The following is a 20,525-nucleotide window of genomic DNA, read 5'->3' on the forward strand; positions in this document are numbered from 1 at the left end:
CTTTAACAATGAGGGGGACTGGTGCACTGTTGCGTTGAAACCGCATCATTTCGCAGACAACAAGGAGTAAAGTCTCCAATAACTATGGCAGCACATCTCCCACGAACACCACATAAATTGGTCCGGGCAAAGAGGGGAGGGAGTGGGGGGCAAATAGGTCCTATTAGGTGACCTTGGACAATGCTCGCCCATACGCTGAGAGAGAACAACTGCTGGCGGCCACCGATGTGGGTGTGGTGGAGATTGTCCTCACTCCAAAAATGCCTGTTGCGGCTGTTTATTACTCGTTGTTTGTTCCGTTGTACAAAAGACACCCGAGACGTGTGCGGAAGAGCTGCATGCGCCGTTGCGACACATGCATTGAGACTGGCGGCCGTCGCTTTGAACAATTGTTATAAGCTACGTTGTACACTGTGTATGCGGCGTAACTGTGTATATCCATAACACAATAAATTTGCACTCTGACAACTGGTTCCCTATCTCAATATAATCGGTTGTGAGTCCATTATCACCTGCTACGTTTTCACGCGAAAGGTTTGAGCCTGCAGAATTTCACTATACCAATTATGCATTTTTAGATGCTTAAGAAAGTCGTCAGTCAGACCAAACCAACTATTTCTTCACGAGATTAAGTACCACCTAAAACAAAATTACAAGTCGTCTAACGTCTATGAAAACTACTCTATACTAAAAGAATTGCCCGAAATAATAAACGGATATGTAGAACAGTCTACCAGCTGTACTTGTTGTGGACTTTAATTCTACATGCTAGTCAATCCAGTGCAATTGTCTTCGTTTCTGCATAGCTACTACGATCTATATCAACTCTTCAACCTTGCTAACGTAGTTAAGCCTTGGTCACCACCAACACTTTTTACCACCCACACTTTACTCCATTACCAAATTAATTGTTCGTTTATGCCTTACAAATATCCTGTGAAGACGACTCTGTGGGCCATTTCAAGCTTACAAAGGGACCGCGCCTAACCACCAACATTAATTTCGCACAAATTTGTGGTGCATGCAGGGCTTGGCAAGAAATGAAAGTCGTAGACGTGGGAGCTCCAGACGCCTGATCGTTAAATAGAAGCAACAGCATTCTCGGCTCGGATCAGCCGAGGCCAGAGGCATTTATGTTATCGTAGGTTCAAAGCAGTTCTTGGCGAAGTGGAAAGTGTACAGAACAGTAATACGACAGTCGTGAGTTCGACTCCGTACGTGAAAAGGCTTTTATTTTCAATTTTTACGTTATTTAAACTCCAAATAAACCCAAATAATAGTGAATATACTGTGTTTCTTAATATTTTCGCATGAAATGACACGCAAAAGAAATTTTGGGATTGCAATTAATTTCGAAGAAAGGCTCGAGCTGAAGTGTCCACTGGAGCTCTGCAAATAACTTTCCGAGAACAGCCTGTAATTAAACCGTACAGAACTTCGTAACGCGTTAGTTTTATATTCACCTTCAAGCAGCCCTCGGCAGGTGCGCGCGAGCAATAGGTTCCCCTGTTTTTACAGTGAATATCACTCCACTACGTGTAAATCATCAACTGTAAAACAAAAAAAGAATCTAATTTTATACACGAAATTCTCGTGCACCCCTTACAACCTCTTACGGGAAATTTATTTGTAATTCGAAACTTCCCTTTTCACACCATTTACGAAAATTTTCATTAATACAGTGCAATATACTGAGCATTATTTACGTGTATTTGAAGTATAAGTAACGTAAAAACTAACAATAAAACAGTTTCCTCGTAGGGACTCGACTCCATGACACTCGGTTAATCGTTCTGAATTTAGTCCGCTAAGCCAACAACTGCCTGGAGACTCCACCAATATAAATGTCTCGTGTCTCACCCGATCCACTTTAAGAGTGCTACTTTTTCTACACGTTTGGCCGTCTGGTGTTGCCACTTTTATCACTTTCATTTCTGTCTAAAACCCCCACATACTAAAAATGTTGACGAAATCGATGATGACGGGTAGGCACAGCTCCCTTCTTAGTTGTACGACTTTTTTGGTAAGAAGGGCTGGCAGTACGGTAAATTTCCTGCTGAATTAAGTACACCATAGCCACGCCCTTCGAACATTGCACCACTTTCGTGACACAAAAAATGGAGGATCTGCCTCCTTGTGGTCGCTGTGGTCAAAACACTACATGATGTTAACTACGTCGTAGCTACCTTGAATACAAAGCAACAGAATTGCGCGCTGCGGCTTTGGGGACAACTAGGGCGCCTATGTGGACTCAGAGAGTGCGCAAACATCTTATTAATAACACTTTCGTCTCCAGGCTTCCACTACGATAAAAAGTACACGCCCTCCAACAGGATGGTTCACGGAGAAGGTTGGCAAGGTAACGCGTTTCAATGACGTCGGGTATTCTTCGCCAGTCAGTGTAAGATTTGTCTATAATCTATTATCACACAAGAATATGGAGAACGAGATACCACTGCATACGTTGTGCATGCGTACCGCGGAGACTTTTCGGGGGCGCAAAACGCAAGCGGCGAAGCCGCAACCGCTGCCCAGTCTAGTCCTCACCACAAAGAGAAAGAACTGATTGAAATTAATTTTGCAATATCAATCATAAATTCGAGTGCCTGCAAAAGTCCGAGTTCACAGATTGCAATCACGTACCAGACTGTCATTTAATTAAAAAGTCAACCATTTTATATAATAAGTTTAATTTCCTCTGGCGAACAGATACCACCAATGGCTCGCCTGCATAGAGGCCCATCGATTGGCGGAAGCGATGTAATTTTCACATTCACTATTTAAGTAATTTATAAAGCAGAAACGATGTCAAAAATCTGCAAAATTCAGGGCCATTATGTCGGTGCCACGCTGACGTGCAGAGGCACTAATTCCTCCCGCGGTCTGAGAACTAGCGGCAGGCGCCAAGACTTGCCTCCCAACTTGTGCATCACAAAGCCGTGCCGCCCGACAAATCCGAGGCATCAGCAACATTTCATCCTCCACTCCGTCATGTTGTCGAAGGGAAACTATTCGTGTCCATGAACGCACACTATGATGTGGTGTCTGAGTTTACAAAAGTACAGAAACAACACTGTCCCAGCCTATTCCGTTGCAGATCCTGGATGTCTTCGCAATGTAAATGGTAGTAATGCAAAAGTTACCTCCATTTTGATACAAAAGCGTTGTCTGCTCCGGAATTTTGCGACTTCCTTTTCCGTTTAATTTTCTGACTATATTTAAGCAGGTTCAAGAACTCTGGAAATCAGTGAAGTTCATCTCACTTACAATTCAGAAGGTCTCTAGTTTTGCAGGTCTTTCTCGCTAACGGTGCACAGACTCCAACAGCTGCAAATCTTTTGAACAGTTTTTCTTTTACAGTTCAGTGAGTTTCATTTCGGCGCGTATTTAGTACTGCGTGTAAATCTTTCTTATATTTATACAATTCCTGTTCATATTTTACGAAACGAAACCGGCTTTGCGGGCAATGTAACTTTAAGCGTATTCTCCTCTTTTGTTTAATCAAAAAAATTACAGGCATTTCTTTTTCACTGGACGCTGTTACTCTGCATGTGTTCTGTGGGCTAGAAAGCTATCATATTTTTGCTCTCTACTTTGATTGATACAACAATCGTTGTTCGACCCACAATTCACGGAATCGTCCGACTTGCTTCCTCTTCATATATTGTTTCTGTAATTTCTAACAAAATGTCGACATCATTCAAAGTATATCGAAGAAATTTATAAGAAATAATACATATGTACGTCTTAAGGAGATGTAGGTGATTTCAACTGCATACCACGTTCTAGATACTTTATCTTTGTGAGGTTGAAAACATTCACTGGATTCCACATTCCTGTGAAACTCTGGAACGTGCACCAAGACAGATGCTATTCGCAAGGATATCCGAAAAAAGAAAACCAAAGAAAATTAATTCATTTTCAAATCCACTGTTAACACTTAGGCGATACCGCAGAAGCAATAGCTAATTATTATGATATTAGAGGAGCCACAAATTCGAGTGAATACTAACTGTGAACAAGAGTGAAAATATCAATGGAAACGGAAATTCGCTTGACACATTACGACAGTGTTGTGCCGTGTTATCTGTTTACCGATGTGTCGTCAATGAAGGATATGCGTTTTCTGTGTTGCGCATGTCCTGTATGCCACAGCTACGGTAGGGGTATACATTACTCCAGCCGCCTAGCGAGCTATGAATTTGGTAGTTTTCAACATTTATTTTAAATACTTGCAGTGTGTTTTAGCAACGAAAATTTTTACTGTTTTTTTCTGTGTACTTTTCCTGTATAAAACTTTTTTGTGGGGGGGGGGGGCGACTTATCGGATTGGACCATTCTTTTTTAGGCATAGTTGACATCAGTTGAGGCTTGCAATGTATACGCGCAGGAAGCCTCTTCATACACTGTATAGGCCCGGGGTAGCTGTTAAACAGTGGACGTGCTTGAGGATCAGCGACTCAACCTGTGGACAGCATGCTAAGGATGATCCAAGCGTATTACAAAGCACCGTGCGGAGCAACACCAACATAATTATATTTTAGTGGAGAGTTACTATTTTTCTGATTTTCCCGCGCTAACAGTGGTTAAGCTCTGCTGGTATAAATTCAATTCCTCGGCTGCTGTGCTGCCTCAAGTAATTACTGTATTTTTTTTAAATATAACACATTACTTCATTTGCTGTTCCCCTTGAATCGAAACCCTCACACCTTCGCAGACACGGATGTGCAAAACTGATCTTGAGAAGTTCACGAGTGGGGATCTCAGTGCACCAAAAAGAGCGAATCCTTATCCGAAGCTCGACTCCGTGTAATACGAAGTGCCAGTCACCTCCCAAGTTTCTGTTTCCCCACTGCCCACACACGGTGTTATCGTGCCAACTGACATCGTAAGTGAACACGCGCAGGTGGCCCGTTGTACAAGTGCAGTTCCCCTGGCGACAGCGGGCGGTACTCACGGTGAGGTTAACGTTGGGCACGGAGGGTCCGTGGCAGAGCAGCAGCCGCACGATGTCCACGTTGCCCGCCCACGCGGCCAGGTGCAGCGGCGACGAGCCCTTGCCGTCCACGATGTTGGTCGACGCCTCGTGCGCCAGCAGCAGCTGCACCACCTCCCTGCAACAGGTGAACACGTCTCCACCTGTAGACACACACTTCAGGCATCTTCCTATTCGAAAGTAACACATTGATTACCGTAATCACTGTGGAGGTATTTGGGTCTACATCCCGACTCCGTGCCTGCTGTTTAAAAAGACACAAAGTTTTTTTCTTTTTTTTTTTAAGATCGTGAATTTGCAAAATCGTTAAATGAAGGAAGAACTGCTGGCGATGACGTTTGCAAATCCTGAAAATGCAAAGAAAATGAAGGAAATACAGGATTATTCATAAGCATCTCCACGGTCTCAAGAATACTGCACGATAACTGCAAGGTATACAGAAAATAGACATATCAGTGGATAATGCATCTCTCAAAGTTCTTAACCCATATTTCAGGTGTTCAATATGGACGCCGTTTTTGTAACGCGGCTCCCTTACGGAAAACTGATTACTGGATTGCTACCTGCAGGTGCGAAATATTTCGATGCCACAGTGCGACAAGTATTCACGCCATGTATTAGTACTGCAGATGCTATGGGTTCGTTTATCAAGTGCCATATTCACTCTGAAGTTAAGCTTGTGAAGTTCTTCAGTTTACAAAATTGAACTGTTTAACAGCTACTGGGATTTTTCGGCCGATTGTCCTTCACTGTTTTAGGAGAGAAGTTCATAAAAAATAGACACTATTTAAAATAGGCACCTGATCCACAATTTTGAAGGTAAGGCAATGAAATTTTGCGCCATGTTTGACATGGAATTAACACATTTACTGCTTTGCTTCTTGGGCTATATCTCTAACTTTTCTATGGAATTCAAAAATTTTATTTTAAAAAAAATAACACATGTCCCTTTTTCTCAGAAAGTATCCAAGAAATTTCTACAATTTTTTCACTGTTTAATCTATATGCATATAGTAAGCTTCACTCACTTTCGAATACGAGAATTTACTATTTTTAACTGTAATTCTGTAAGTACAATATAAAATTCATGCAAAATTCCAAGGACTTTGCCCCATATCTCAGCTTACACAAATTACAAAATTTACTCTTGAGACAAAATTTAATAGTTCTATAGAAACATGTATACGAAATTTCTTAATTCTAGCCTTCATAGTCTCTGAGAAAAAGATACATACACTTTAAAAAACATAATTTTTCAGGAAATGCAATTTAAAGTTCTACCTAACGTTTTTTCTTAGGTCAGCTCTTCAGAAGGCTCTAGGTTTGTACTCAGCATCGTCTGTCCCTTCAAGGCTTCTCTTCTGTTTTCATATTTTCTGCAGTCTTTCCTTTGTCAGGTCTTCAGCGGAATTTTGAACTGCAGAGAGGAACTGTACATCTATTTTTCTCAAGCTTTATTCCGTGAAATTTCCTATCTTAAAGCTCATCCTCTCCAATACCTTCATCCTCCCTGCGTTCCAATCATTAAATTCAATACTTGCAGCATAAGCTGCAATTCTGACCATTGTAGGAGATGAAAATGTGTTTTTTGAGTATGATTTGCATATGAGTGAATTCATAGACTCATTTGGATGATTCTGGTTTTTGCTACGAACACACTTCCTTAGAAGTTCAGTACTGGCCGGAAACCAGTAAGTGGGCTTGACCACATGAGCAGCACATAACTATCATCCTACCAACTTAGAATAAGACACGAAAATCATAGGGCTATATAATCATAAAAAATGCCTTATCCCAATGCAGAAAAACTACACGTCCAGAAGCGTACTGCAGAGAACAAACAGATGATAAACGACGAACACGTGATAACCAGACACACATCAACACAATTTCTCTGCTATACCTAATAAAATAAGTAAGGCAGAAAAACGGTATCAATATAAACACATACATATTAAATCATACCCACTAAAAAAATACAAATGCACATACCCACAGATCACAAAAACAAATTCGATAGCTGGCAATGACCTTCAACAGCTGGCAGCAACATTCTAAACGTAAGGTGAAGTAAGATGGGGTGTTCATTTGCTAGTATTGTGCAAATGAAATTTCGAACGGCAGTAAGGAAACGAACAGTCCTAATACCGGAACAATAAAACATGTAAAGCGGCGTCAATGAATTACATAAGTATAAATTTGAACTATCATTACTTCAGAGAAAAACAGTTCATGCCAAAACTACTTATAATCTCAATTTAGAGTCTCCAACACGTAAAATAAAATCGTATGAACACGTACATATATGTTTAACGCCGCTGTAATGCCTTTCAAATAATTAGGGGACGGGTTTCTATGTAAACTGTAATTAAGAAATTCCCATTGAAGCAAATTTCAATCGTAAACGAAATTCTGTTTCACATAAAAACACACACTTTTTCAATATTTTATGTAAATAAATATTTTAAATTATTTTGATAAAAACGCATAATTGTCATTTTCTTTGTAGTAAATTTTAAGTTTAACAAAAAATCTCGTGCACTGTCATATTATGAGACCACGATTTGAATGAACATTATTCGTAGACTTACTGCTATTTGTAAGGGGAATCCCTTATCTCTGATGTGGACGGCTGATAAAATGTACAGAACAGTCTTTAATCACTGCCCTCGTATTTTATATTTGCATGTAAAGAAGTATCAGCATCGAATAATATTACAATCACTCGTTTATTCAATGAATCTCTGCAGTTGTTATGGCAGAATGGGGTGAAATTTAATGGTGTTTTACTCCTAGTAACGGGTGGTGTTTCTTATATGTAGATGGCGGCCACAGGCCTTTCTGTAAGATCCCACACGTGATACACGTAACATTAATAGTACATGGTTTACAAAGAGCACGTGAGCACAGACGTATATTGTACCTTAAAGTGGACAAATTAATTTCAAACGGCGAAAAGATTATGTGGAAACTCCAACAAGAAATGATTTGTTAAGAGCGAAAATTTTATATCCTCCAGGTCCACCTAGACCCATCCGTTACTTGCTGCGGGACACAGTTGAAAGCAGCAGTATATTACACACACAATTTTGAAAATTTTAAATTAGTGATTCACGAACTTAATAAGGATGACGCTTCTTCAATTGAAATTCTTCAGGGATTAACGACACTATACTAAAAACTGAATTGTCTTACATATCTGCAATTTAGAATTTTTTTCTTTCTGACTATCAAAGAATTAGAAACGTCAACCAGCTTGTTAACTGATACAGTTAATGAAGGGCATAACACTGATAAAAAATTAATTCACACAAAGGTCCAAACGCGCAAGCTATTAAACAAAAATTTAGAAGTGTGTTCGAAAAAAATAGTGGATTTCATATCAGGTGTTGAACTGCCAAGGTTTTGGAAGTGTAAGTTCACAAAACTGAAAATGTGTGTGCCAGTGATATTCTTTTGATGAAATGTCCAAGACTATCACCACGTGAGATTGGAAGGTCCTTCTCCCGCTCTCGTGCGTTGTTTCGAGACAAGCGATATCGGTTTGTGTTGGAAAAATTAGAGAAAGTTATTTTTCCTTCACTGCAACAGCGAATTGTGTCAATCCATCAATGCTTCAGCATTATTGGTCGGTGATTTTTAACGTAGGTGTTTACAGTTTTTTAATACTGAAACAAAATATTTTCGCATTTTTCAGGAGTATTTTTTATTTTTTCTCCTACATAAAAAATAAAATATTTTAAAGTTCTTTAGCACATAAAAATCCATTGCTTACAAATGTGGGAAACGCGAATAGTATGTAAAATTCGTTTTATTCAGTTGATAATTATCAATTACGTTCCGTCTGTTTACAACATAATAGCACGTTTTTGTTAATCTTCTGCGCTTCTTGGTGAGAGGTATTACCAGAGGATAAATAATATATTAATCGCCATAATGCCACCTCTAATTCAGTAACAATTTCAAAAATTGTTCGTCAACAGAGCGTTAAAGTAAGTTTCTTTCCTTGTACGATATCCTGCTTGTTCTACCGAAGTGTGAGTAAATATATGCACTTAGTGCACTATAGAGAAACGGAGATCGCAAGTACATTATTCCGTTAAAACCATTAAAAATCCTCAGCAGGAAGCACGCTATCAATGACATAAGACATGCCAATACCAGGCCAATAAAAGTGTATTAATGCAGGGAAACTAACTGCGAAATATATTTATATGGCGCATTTCACCAGTCAGTCATCGACAACAGTCACAAAAATATTCAAAACAAACCTACTGATTTAGTGTTGGCGCCTACTTTTGCGAGTAAAAACACACTACTTCGGGCCTACTTCGCGTTGGAGGAGGAGGGAACGGGTATTAATGATTAATGTTCCGCCGACAGTGACATGATTAGATTTGGAGCAAAAGCTCAACTTGGAAGAAAGGGCCAACCTGCCGTGGCCTTTTAAAACGAATTCTTGGGCATCTGGCCGGTCTAACAGACGTTTGGGCCCCGTTCCTCTTGAACTTAAGTGCAATGTAACCGCTGATAACACTGGAAAATTAATTCTGTTATTACTTCAAGATTTAAAAAAATTCGCCAGTGCAGATAGGTCTCACGGTCTGAGGGTTCTCTACAAACGTCATTGTGTATATCTCGGGAACACAGAACCTCGACGATTTTGGCCTGTTATCAGCACTGATAATGGGAGGATATCGGTCCCGAGAATTCTAAGACTTTCGAGAACATTTTAATTTTAAGTCTGAAGTCGGATAACAAACGTCAATAGAAATATTTTTTCGAGTGGCTTTTTTTGTGTCATCAGTCCCCTGACTGGTTTGATGCGGCCCGCCACGGATTCCTCTCCTGTGCTACCCTTTTCACCTCAGATTATCAACTGCAACCGACTTCCTCAACTACTTGCCGCCTGTGCTCCAGCCTCTCTTTTCCTCTACAGCTCCCTCTAGTACCATGGAAGTTACTCCGATATGTCTTAACGGTTGTCCAACCATGCTCTCCCTTCTTCTTGTCCGTGTTTTCCACATATTCCTTTTCTCGCCAATTCGCAGGAGAACCACCTCATTTCTCACCTTATCAGTCCATCGAATTTTCAACATTCTTCTTTAGCACGACATCTCAAATGCTTCGATTCTCTTCTGTTCCTATTTTCCCACAGTTCATGTCTCACTATCATACAATGTTGTGCACCAAACGTACGTTTTCAAAAAAATTCCTCAAGACTTATGTCTAATACTAGTAGACTTCTCCTGGTCAGGAATGGCCTTTCTTCCAGTGCTAGACCACCCTTGATGTCTACTTCGTGACCATCAATCCTGATGTTAAGTTTCTCGATAATCCCATTTCTGCTACTCCTAATTTCTTTCGTCTTTCTTCGATGTACTCCCAATCTATATTCTGTACTCAATAAACTGCTCATTCCATTCCGCAGATCCTGTAATTCTGCTTCACTTTCAACGAGGAGAGCAATGTCATCAGCGAATCTTATCGCGGATATCCTTTCACAGTGAATTTCAACTCCACTATTGTATCTGTCTTTTATTTCCTTCACTGCTTCTTTGATGTAGAGACTGAAGACTACATCCTTGTCTTATACTGTTTTTAATCCGAGTACTTCGTTCTTGGTTTTGCAGTCTTATTATTTCCTTTTGGTTCTTGTACATATTGTGTCGCTACGGCCGCTACGGACGCAGGTTCGAATCCTGCCTCGGGCATGGATGTGTGTAATGTCCTTAGGGTAGTTAGGTTTAAGTAGTTCTAAGTTCTAGGCGACTGATGACCTCAGAAGTTAATGCGCATAGTGCTCAGAGCCATTTGAACCATCTGAACATATTGTGTAGTACTCGTCTTTCCCTACAGCTTACCCCTATCTTTCTCAGAATTTCGAACATCTTGCACCATTTTACACTGTCGAACGCTTGTTCCAGGTCGACAAATCCACTGACGTGTCTCGATTTTTCTTCAGTCTTGCTTCCATTATCAACCGCAACGTCAGAACTGCCTCCCTAGTGCCTTTACCTTTCCTAACGCCAAATTAATCGTCTTCTAAGGGCTACTCAGTTTTCTTTTCCATTCTTCTCAATACTATTCTTGTCAGAAACATGGATGCACGGGCTGTTAAGCTGACTGTGCGATAATTTTCGCACTTGTCAGCTTTTGCTATCTTCGGAATTGTGTGGATGATGTTTTTCCGAAACATCTCCAGTCTCATATGCGTTCTACGCATCAACGTGAGTAGTCGATTCGTTGCATGGAATGTTATCTATCCCTTACGGCTTATTTGGTCTAAAGTCTCCCATAGCGCTCTTAAATTCTGATTTAATACTGGATCGCCTACCTCTTCCCTGTTTCTTCTTGTGTCACATCATGAGACAAGTCTTCTCCCCGAATAGAGGATATCGATGTACTTTTTCATCTATCCGCTCTCTCCGCTGCATTTAAGAGGCGGATGCCAATTGCATCCTTAATGTTACCGCACTTGCTTCAGCCATTTTTTTCCTATTTCAATCAATAATACCCTAAATTTAGAAAGCCTATAAACTGCTGATTAGCCTTAAGTCGGTAGCACACATTTCCACAGACTTGTCAGACACTGTCTTTGCCCTCTTTCAAAATATTTATCCAGTAAGGGAAATTGCTGATCAAATTTAGAAACATCTCTAAGTTCCCTAATCAGTGTCTAGTTACTTTTTACATAGTTCGCATTTCGAGATATCTACGGAGTTATTTCAAACTGCCCCATAAACACATGAACACTTTTCCCCTGTTGGACTTCGTTTTGTTTCGAGAACGGTATATATTACTCAATTCTTTATTTATCTTCGACCTCGCCGTACGGAATGGCCGCGGCCCCTCCCGCAGGAAGTTCGAGTCCTCCCTCGGGCATGTTTTGTATGTTGTTCTTAGCATAAGTTAGTTTAATTTAGTTTAGGCAGTGTGTAAGTCTAGGGACCGATGACCTAAGCAGTTTGGTCCCTTAGGAATTCACTCACATCTGAATTTTTTTTTCCTCGATCTCCTTTAACTTTTGTTTGCTCATTTTGCTGCTCCCACCTTTATGATAAATGATCTGCACTGAAACTACCTACACAAACATATGCCTGGGTAGTGACGTTGGAGTAACACCGAAACCTGTTGTCAGGTGCTGCAAGCTGAACGTGTCCCGTGAAGCTAGCCAGGTTCGCAGAAATCCATGCTGGCCTGCTTTAACCGCTGTGCTTCAGTGTACATGTACTCCTGTGTCCCCATTGCGGCAAGTTGATCTGCTTTGATCAATGCGGCGGAGATAGGGCTAGGCAGGTTAGAATGAAAATTTGTACACCTCTGGGTAAAACACATTCATAAATGAATAAACGATGGAAACATGTGTACATGCTCTGACCATTAGTAGTTGTATTGCTCTGGACAAGTGTGTGTGTGTGTGTGTGTGTGTGTGTGTGTGTGTGTGTGTCACGAGTGCCGCCTCTACAGAAGGGACCGCGCGTTACGTAAGCAACACGAGCCGCCCGGCGGTCGACTTCCCCTGGAATGCTGCTCCGAGTTCTGCTCCGCTGTTTTCGCCACGCCTGACCACCTGCCCGTTCAAGCGTTAAGCGCGTGCTGTCTGCTCTCTCTTGCGCCGTTGATAAGCAACACGGGTTTCCGCTGGTTTCTACCACTCGGGGCACTAGTGCCAGAGTAGAAAGATCTTTACAACGGCAGGAAAAGTATAAGAACATATTTAAAGAACGGGGACAACATTCTGCCAAATAATTAGCGCTAAAAAAGAAAATTTCCTTTTTCTGTGGCTGGAAAGGCGTACATACTAGGCTCTCAGCCGCTGCCACCTCTAGCTAAGCAATGTGTCGCCTCCTCTCCCTCCCCCCTGGTCTCTCTCTCGTTCTGAGACACGATTAAAATTACCGTTATCTGTGTTTTTATGAGCGACATCCACATCATGTATTGATCATTAAATTAGGTAAACCAGATATTTTTGTGAAGTACTATCGAGTAAATGGGCTTGGCGAGATCAGTTCATAGATCGACGTTACGTAAATACTGCTAAGGCTGAAAACACGGCTTTCCTCAAGGTGAGCATGATCAAGGATATACGTAATGCGCTTGACCTCCAACGTCTGGTCTGAAAGCGGCACTTTCTTACAAAGTGTAGCGTCTGTTACGTAAACTGTCAAATTACAACGCAAAACCACACACGATCTCTACGGTTTCTACATATTTCAATTTAAAGAAAACGGGAGCACCGATGGCTGTATTATTTCCCTGCACATCGATCATAGACCGTTCCTGGAACGTAGCCCAGGTAACTCTAGAACTTAATGGTGACAAAGACCAACGCCACCTTTTAATTTGAAAGTAAGACAGTATACCAGCTGAACCGTATAACACGTGAGGCAGTATTGACCCTACGACTTATCTTAGAAGATAGGCTGTAAAAAGGCAAATCTGCGTTTATAGTATTTGTAGGTTTGGAGAAAGTTTTTTGAAAGTGTTGACTGGACTACACTCTCTGTAATTTTGCAGTTAGTAGGAATAAAGTTCAGAGAGCGAAATATTTTTACAACTTGTAGAGACATCTGACTGCAGTTATGACCCGAAAGGCATGAAACGGAAGCAGTCGTTGAGAAAGGAGTGAGACAGGTTTGTAGACTATCCCCAATGTTATTGAAACTCTACATCGAACAAGCTGTGTAGGAAACAAGGAGATATTTGGCTAGGGAATGAAAGTTCAGGGAGAAGAAATTAAGATATCAAAATTTGATGATGAGATTGTAATTCTGTAGAAACTTGGAGGAGCAGTTGAGTGGAATACATAGTTTCTCGAAATAGGTTATAAGATGATAAACGTAAAACAAGGGTAATGGATTGTAATCGAATTAAATCAAGCGATGCTTAGGGAATGAGATTCGGAAATGGGATGCTAATAGTAGTAGACGATCTTTGCTATTTGGGCAGCGAAATAACTAACGATGACCGAAGTAGCAAACATCTGAAATGCGTACTTCCAATAGCAACAAAAACTTTTGTGAAAATGAGGAATTTGCTAAGATCTGATGTGAATTTAAGTATTAGGAAGTCTTTTCTGAAGGCCTGGAGTACTGCCTTATATTGAAGCGAAACGTGGACAACAGGGATTTCAGACAAGAAGATTACACAAGCATCTGAAATGTGATGTCACAGAAAAATGCTGAAGATCAGGTGCGCACATCGAACAACAGATGAGGTGGTACTGAATCGAACTGAGGAAAAGGGAAATTTTTGGTAGAACTTGACTAAAAGAAGGGATCGGTTCGATAGGACACAGCCTCAGGCATAAAGGAATTGTCAATTTGATGATAGAAGGAATTTTTTAGAGGGAGGGGGCGAGGGTAAAAACCGTGGAGGGAGATCAAGACTTGAATACAGTAAGCAGGATGAAGACCACAGCAACAACCAGCCGTACCTTCAGCTAGAAAGCTTGGGTAAGTAATGCCGTGGACGCTACTCGATATTAAGAATTGCATAACAGTCCGTGTAGTAGGAACAGTTACTGAGAGACCATTCAGATGTGCGGAACTGAACTTTTGTCGTCAACATACATAGACTCCAAATTCGTGTGACTATTGCAAGGCGTACCGTCTGCCAGCATGCACCCTGCGATTTTTTTTAAATTGTCATTACATTCTTAATGCAGACTGATACAGTCTTAACGCAGGCGAGAGGGGCTAAGAAACGCATCTCAGGCGCAATAAACGTGGGCACTATTGATGACGTGATGGAAAAGGTCCTATAGAAAGTATGCTTCTCAGGGTGGCGAATTATATAAGGAGGTTACATGCCTCAGCCAGGCGAAACTCATCCTGCTCATAAATTCCATAGTAGTCTCAGTATTTGTGGTTCCTAGATGACAAGCTACTCACGGAAAATGGAAAGAGAGTTCGTCTAGCCTCTTTAACTATTTGCCGTCTTCATAAACAGTTTTGCACAGCCTTCCTCATAGGTTCTCAATCAGGTCAAGATTGGAGGCAACTGTTTGCCCATTACATGCAATTTCTGAAGAACCCACTCCTTAATAAACCTGATGGCGCGGATGACTGCAGTGCTTACTTCACTATTCGCGGTTCGGTTGCAATATTCTCAGCAGATGGCACAAGGTAGTGGGGGAATATTTTTGGTAGTCGGTTGAATTCATGCGTCCTATGAATGACACCCTGGTAGGTACAACTTGAATCTTCACTGCCGTATTTCCTGTTATTCCTTTCAATAGGCCATCTTTTCTTTTAGAAAGTTGCGTCTTCAAGAATGACAAACCATTACCATAATTAGGTCGCGTTGTTGTTCCTCATTAATGACAAACCATTACCACAATTAGGTCGCGTTGTTGTTCCTCATTAATGACAATGACACGATTCCAGGTACAATATCGGCAGACATCCGATTCTCTAGTGGCAGAAAAAAAATTTGTTTGTGCTATTGCATCAAACAGGCGAGCCTCTTTCGTGTCTCCTCCTCGGTTGTATTGATGTAGACCAGAGGTCCCCAAACTTTGTCTCTTAGATCACATGCCATTTTTTGCTGCTTTGGGTTGCGGTATCGGCCGTGATCAAGCTGGCCGCATTTTCTAACACGTGCTCCGCCAGTTACTACGCCACGTTACTTGCAGCCGCCAACATGGCACGAAAGCGCTGCCACGGACGATTACGCCGCTGCCAATGAGATGGAGGCAACCCTTCTCCGAAGCTCCAACGTTCAAACTGTCATGCACTGACCCCATTTTCCTTGTTTGCCAGTTGAACAACATTTACAGACTTTCGCGGTGGCCACGGCTCTTGTGAACAGAATTGAATTGAGGAGTGACAAATTTATTTATCTTTTGCATCTTTATATATTTCTACATTCAAATCTACGGTTAGAAACTGACGCTGCTATTATTTTTACTATTTGATATTAGAAGAAGAATAAATTAATATCACAATTCTCCGTTCATGAACGGCATCTGTTCCTTGATGCTGTATCTACTAAAGAACCGCACAGTGTGCAAACGATGAAATAAAAAGGCAGACCTCTTGTCTTCCATATACTATATTTTTACAAATTCGTAACTTCAATCGTGTTTTTGACAGCTGATACAGGGCTACTCACCATGAAAAGTTGACCTGTAGTTGACCTTCACAATCATGTAGAATATTATATATTTACTAATTTAAACAACACAAAATGCAGTAAAGTAAAATTTATATAAATACTTTTAATGGGAGGGACGGACCAGATGCGTTATAAGCAGATTTTCAATATTTGGGTTCCTTTAGTTAGATTTACCCTTAAATCTCTTCAGTCAGTGTTTTCCAACCTGTTTTTTTCTTTCTTTTCTTTTTTTTCTTCTTCTAAGAAGTTTGGCAACTGCACTGAAACTCCTTTTGCATGGTATATAAAGAAGCAAAAGCTATCAAAAACTTTCTCACGATAGTCCATAAAACAGGACAAGTAACAGGTATGTCTCTTTGAATCCAGACATGCTCATATCCCTTCTAAACTGTAACTTACGTTAGGATCAGTTCTTCTTGAAATAAGACATCCTTTTCTCCAGTATCACAGTATGGACTGCTAATCCAGTATGGTATTTCCATAGGTAAAACATCATCAAACCTAGTTTCAAAGTCTGTCTATAGGACATTTAAATGTTGAACGTAGGTTGTAACGTCATAATCCTGACCTTTGCGAGTGACTGGGACACCGGGAAAATTCGTGCCGTCCGATGTTTTGCTACATTAGTTTAATTCTGGCAAGGAAAGCAGAAATGATTACCTTCGTATTTTCTAAATGTAGACTGTCATCTTGTAACTCCAAGTCAAACTCATTAAATTTAGAAAAGAAATCGTGTTAATCTTTCAGATTTGGATGTCTGGCATCCACAATCTCTAAAACAGTCTCTTGTCAAACATACGTCTTTTGATAGCCAGCATACTTCAGCATATAGCCGAACGAAGTTCTCGTCTTTTTTTTTCGTAAAGCTCCGCAAATATGCTACAACTAAACGCTTTGCTTCGAAATTTTGTTTCTGTGTTAACGACGAATTGAAGAGATTCATGCAATCTATCCCTCAGATTTTTAGCAACTAAATATTGTCGATGGATGACGTAGTGTAGTGCAAACATATCCGATACACTCTGAGGCAACAGAAACGACGCACCAGACAAACAAATGATTAAAGTTTAAGAAAAATTGGATGATATACTCAGGAGAAAGAGCTTCACAAATTGTTCAAGTCAATAATGCGTTGGTCCACTTTTGGCCCCTAAGCAAGTAGTTATTTGGCTTAGCGTTGATCGGTAGAGTTATTGGACGTCCTCCAGGGGGATATCGTGCCAAATTTTGCCCGATTTGTGCATTATATCGTTAAAATCCCATGACGGTTGGAGGGCCCTGCCTATAATTCTCCAAACGTTCTCAACTGGGGAGAGATCCGGCGAGGCAATCACGACGACAAGCAGTAGAAATTTCCTGTGTGCAGGCCGGCATTGTCTTGCCATGAAGGACAACAAATCGGGGCCTAGAATATGGTCGACGTACCGCTGTGCTATACGTGTGCCGCGGATAACAACCACATGGGTCCTATTGTGAAAAGAAATGCCACCCTAGACCATCACTTCCGGTTGCCGAGCCGTATGCCGGGTGACAGTCCGGTTGGTATACCATCGCTGTCCTGGTTGTCTCCAGACGGGTCTTCGTTTGTCATCGAAGCTCAGTTCGAAGCTGGACTCATCAATGAAGACGGCTCTACGTAAGTCAATGAGATTCCTGGCCAAAGACGTGTCTAGAGAGGAACAGGACAGCGGTGTGATACCAGCCTGACTGTTGCCCGCCATACAGCCGACGATCAGGAATGAAGGTCTACGATGTCATTTCTTTTCATAGCAGGACCGCTTCCGTTGTCATCCGCGGAACACTTAATCGCACAGCGGTGCGTCAACAATGTTTTACGCCCCGTTTTGTTGTCCTTGATGGAAAGCCATCCTGGACTTTTTCAGCATGATAATGACCGCCGGCACATGACGAGAGTTTCTGCTACACTACTGGCCATTAAAATTGCTACACCAAGAAGAAATGCAGATGATAAACAGGTATTCATTGGACAAAATGGTTCAAATGGCTCTGAGCACTATGGGACTCAACTGCTGTGGTCATTAGTCCCCTAGAACTTACAACTACTTAAACCTAACTAACCTAAGGACATCACACACACCCATGCCCGAGGCAGGATTCGAACCTGCGACCGTAGCAGTCGCACGGTTCCGGACTGCGCGCCTAGAACCGCGAGACCACCGATTCATTGGACAAATATATTATACTAGAACGGACATGTGATTACACTTTTACGTAATTTGGGTGCATAGATCCTGAGAAATCAGTACCCTGAACCACTACTTCTGGCCGTTATAACGGCCTTGATACGCCTGGGCATTGAGTCAAACATAGCTTGGAAGGCGTGTACAGGTACAGCTGCCTATACAGCTTCAACACTATACCACAGTTCATCAGGAGTAATGACTGGCGTATTTTGACGAGCCAGTTGCTCCGCCACCACTGACCAGATGTTTCAATCGATGAGGGATCTGGAGAATGTGCTGGCCAGGGCAGCAGTCCAACATTTTCTGTATCGAGAACTGCCCGTAGATGACCTGCAACATGCGGTCGTGCATTATCCTGCTGAAATGTAGGGTTTCGCTGGGATCGAATGAAGGGTAGAACCATGGACCGTAACAAATCTGAAATGTAACGTCTACTGTTCAAAGTGCCATCAATACGAACAAGAGGTGACCGAGACGTGTAACCAATGGCACCCCATACCATCACGCCGGTTGATACGCCAGTATGGCGATGACGAGTGCACGCCTCCAATGTGCGTTCACCGCGATGTCGCCATACACGGATGCAACCATCATGATGCTGTAAACAGAACCTGGATTCATCCGAAAAAATGACTTTTTGCCATTCATGCACCCAGGTTCGTCGTGGAGTACACCATCGCAGGCGCTCCTGTCTGTGATTCAGCGCCAAGGTTAAACTTAGCCATGGTCTCCGAGCTGATAGTCCATGCTGCTGCAAACGTCGTCGAACTGTCCGTGCACATGGTTGTTGTCTTGCAAACGTCCCCATCTGTTGACTCAGGGATCGAGACGTGGCTGCACGATCCGTTACAGCCATGCGGATAAGATGCCTGTCATCTCGACTGCTAGTGATACGAGGCCGTTGGGATCCAGCACGGCGTTCCGTATTACCCACCTGAACCCACCGATTTCATATTCTGCTAACAGTCATTGGATCTCGACCAACAAGAGCAGCAATGTCGCGATACGATAAACCGCATTCGCGATCGGCTACAATCCGGCCTTTATCAAAGTCGGAAACGTGATGGGACGCATTTCTCCTCCTTACACGAGGCATCATAACGTTTCACCAAGCAACGTCGGTGAACTGCAGCTTGTGTATGAGAAATCGGTTGGAAACTTTCCTCGTGTCAGCACGTTGTAGGTGTCGCCACCGACTCCAACCTTGTGTGAATGCTCTGAAAAGCTAATCATTTGCATATCACAGCATCTTCTTCCTGTCGGTTAGATTTCGCGTCTGTAGCACCTCATCTTTGTGGTGTAGCAATTTTAATGGCCAGTAGTGTACTTGTCTTCGTGTTTACCAAACCCTACTTAAGCCAGCAATGTCGTCTGATCTCTCCCCAATTAAGAAAGTTTGGAGTATTATGGACAGGGTCTTCTCACCAGATCGGGATTTAATGATCTAACGCGGCAGTAGGGCAGAGTTTAGCACAATATCCCTCGGAAGGACATCCCACAACTCTGTCAATCAATGACACAGGTGGACCACCGGGTTGTTGAGTTGCTCAAATTTGTGTAGCTCTCTCTCTTGAATAAATCATACTTTTTTTCTGGAACTTATTTGTTTGTCCGTGCATGCAGATCACATCTACTGATTTTCGTGTAATTCGGATAATCTCTTCGTAGTGCGTCCTTTTTTTTCCTTACCGTGTATAAATCCACGGTAGCGTCCGTACATTGCAGGTACCGCCGCTGATGATATATTTGATAATGAGATCGGTTTTCTCATGAAATAATCTTCCAGAACATTACTGATTCACCTTTAGTATCTGTTATCACAGTTCTTGTCAACAGCCGTTCTTCGTGGATTTCTTGGTCCACAACAAAACGTACGTAGGCCAATAACAATGCTTCATTACCAGTGGAACGCAGCAAGTTATTAAGAGATGATATTCGTTACAGTAAGGCAAGCAGCCGTGTAGTATGGTGCCTGCAGGATGGCTTTTTTTTTTTTTCCTTCACAGCACAGCTGACGCTGCCTGCCCTGAAAACTACAACATAGAGTAACATTCAGTCGATACGAAGATTCATAAGCTCTACGAATCTAAATAATCCACATTAGTTATTATCCAATTTGGTACACAGCCTTTTGTTATTAATGGAATGATGCTGTCAAAATTTCAGATTTTTACTTATTATAGTTCTGGAGATAAAGAGAAATA

The 20,525-nt window shown here is 41.7% G+C and overlaps 1 protein-coding gene across 1 annotated transcript in view; it reads right to left on the reverse strand.

Moving 5' to 3' along the window:
• The window catches only part of LOC126282387 (ankyrin repeat and SAM domain-containing protein 1A-like), a 790,528-nt gene that overhangs the window by 595,722 nt on the left and 174,281 nt on the right, over nt 1-20,525 (reverse strand). The window contains exon 3 of the mRNA XM_049982044.1: nt 4,958-5,114. Within this exon, the coding sequence (XP_049838001.1) occupies nt 4,958-5,114 (157 nt within the window). The remainder of the gene's footprint in view (nt 1-4,957; nt 5,115-20,525) is intronic.

The sequence above is a fragment of the Schistocerca gregaria genome, chromosome 7, assembly GCF_023897955.1.
Source record: "Schistocerca gregaria isolate iqSchGreg1 chromosome 7, iqSchGreg1.2, whole genome shotgun sequence".
NCBI lineage: Eukaryota > Metazoa > Arthropoda > Insecta > Orthoptera > Acrididae > Schistocerca > Schistocerca gregaria.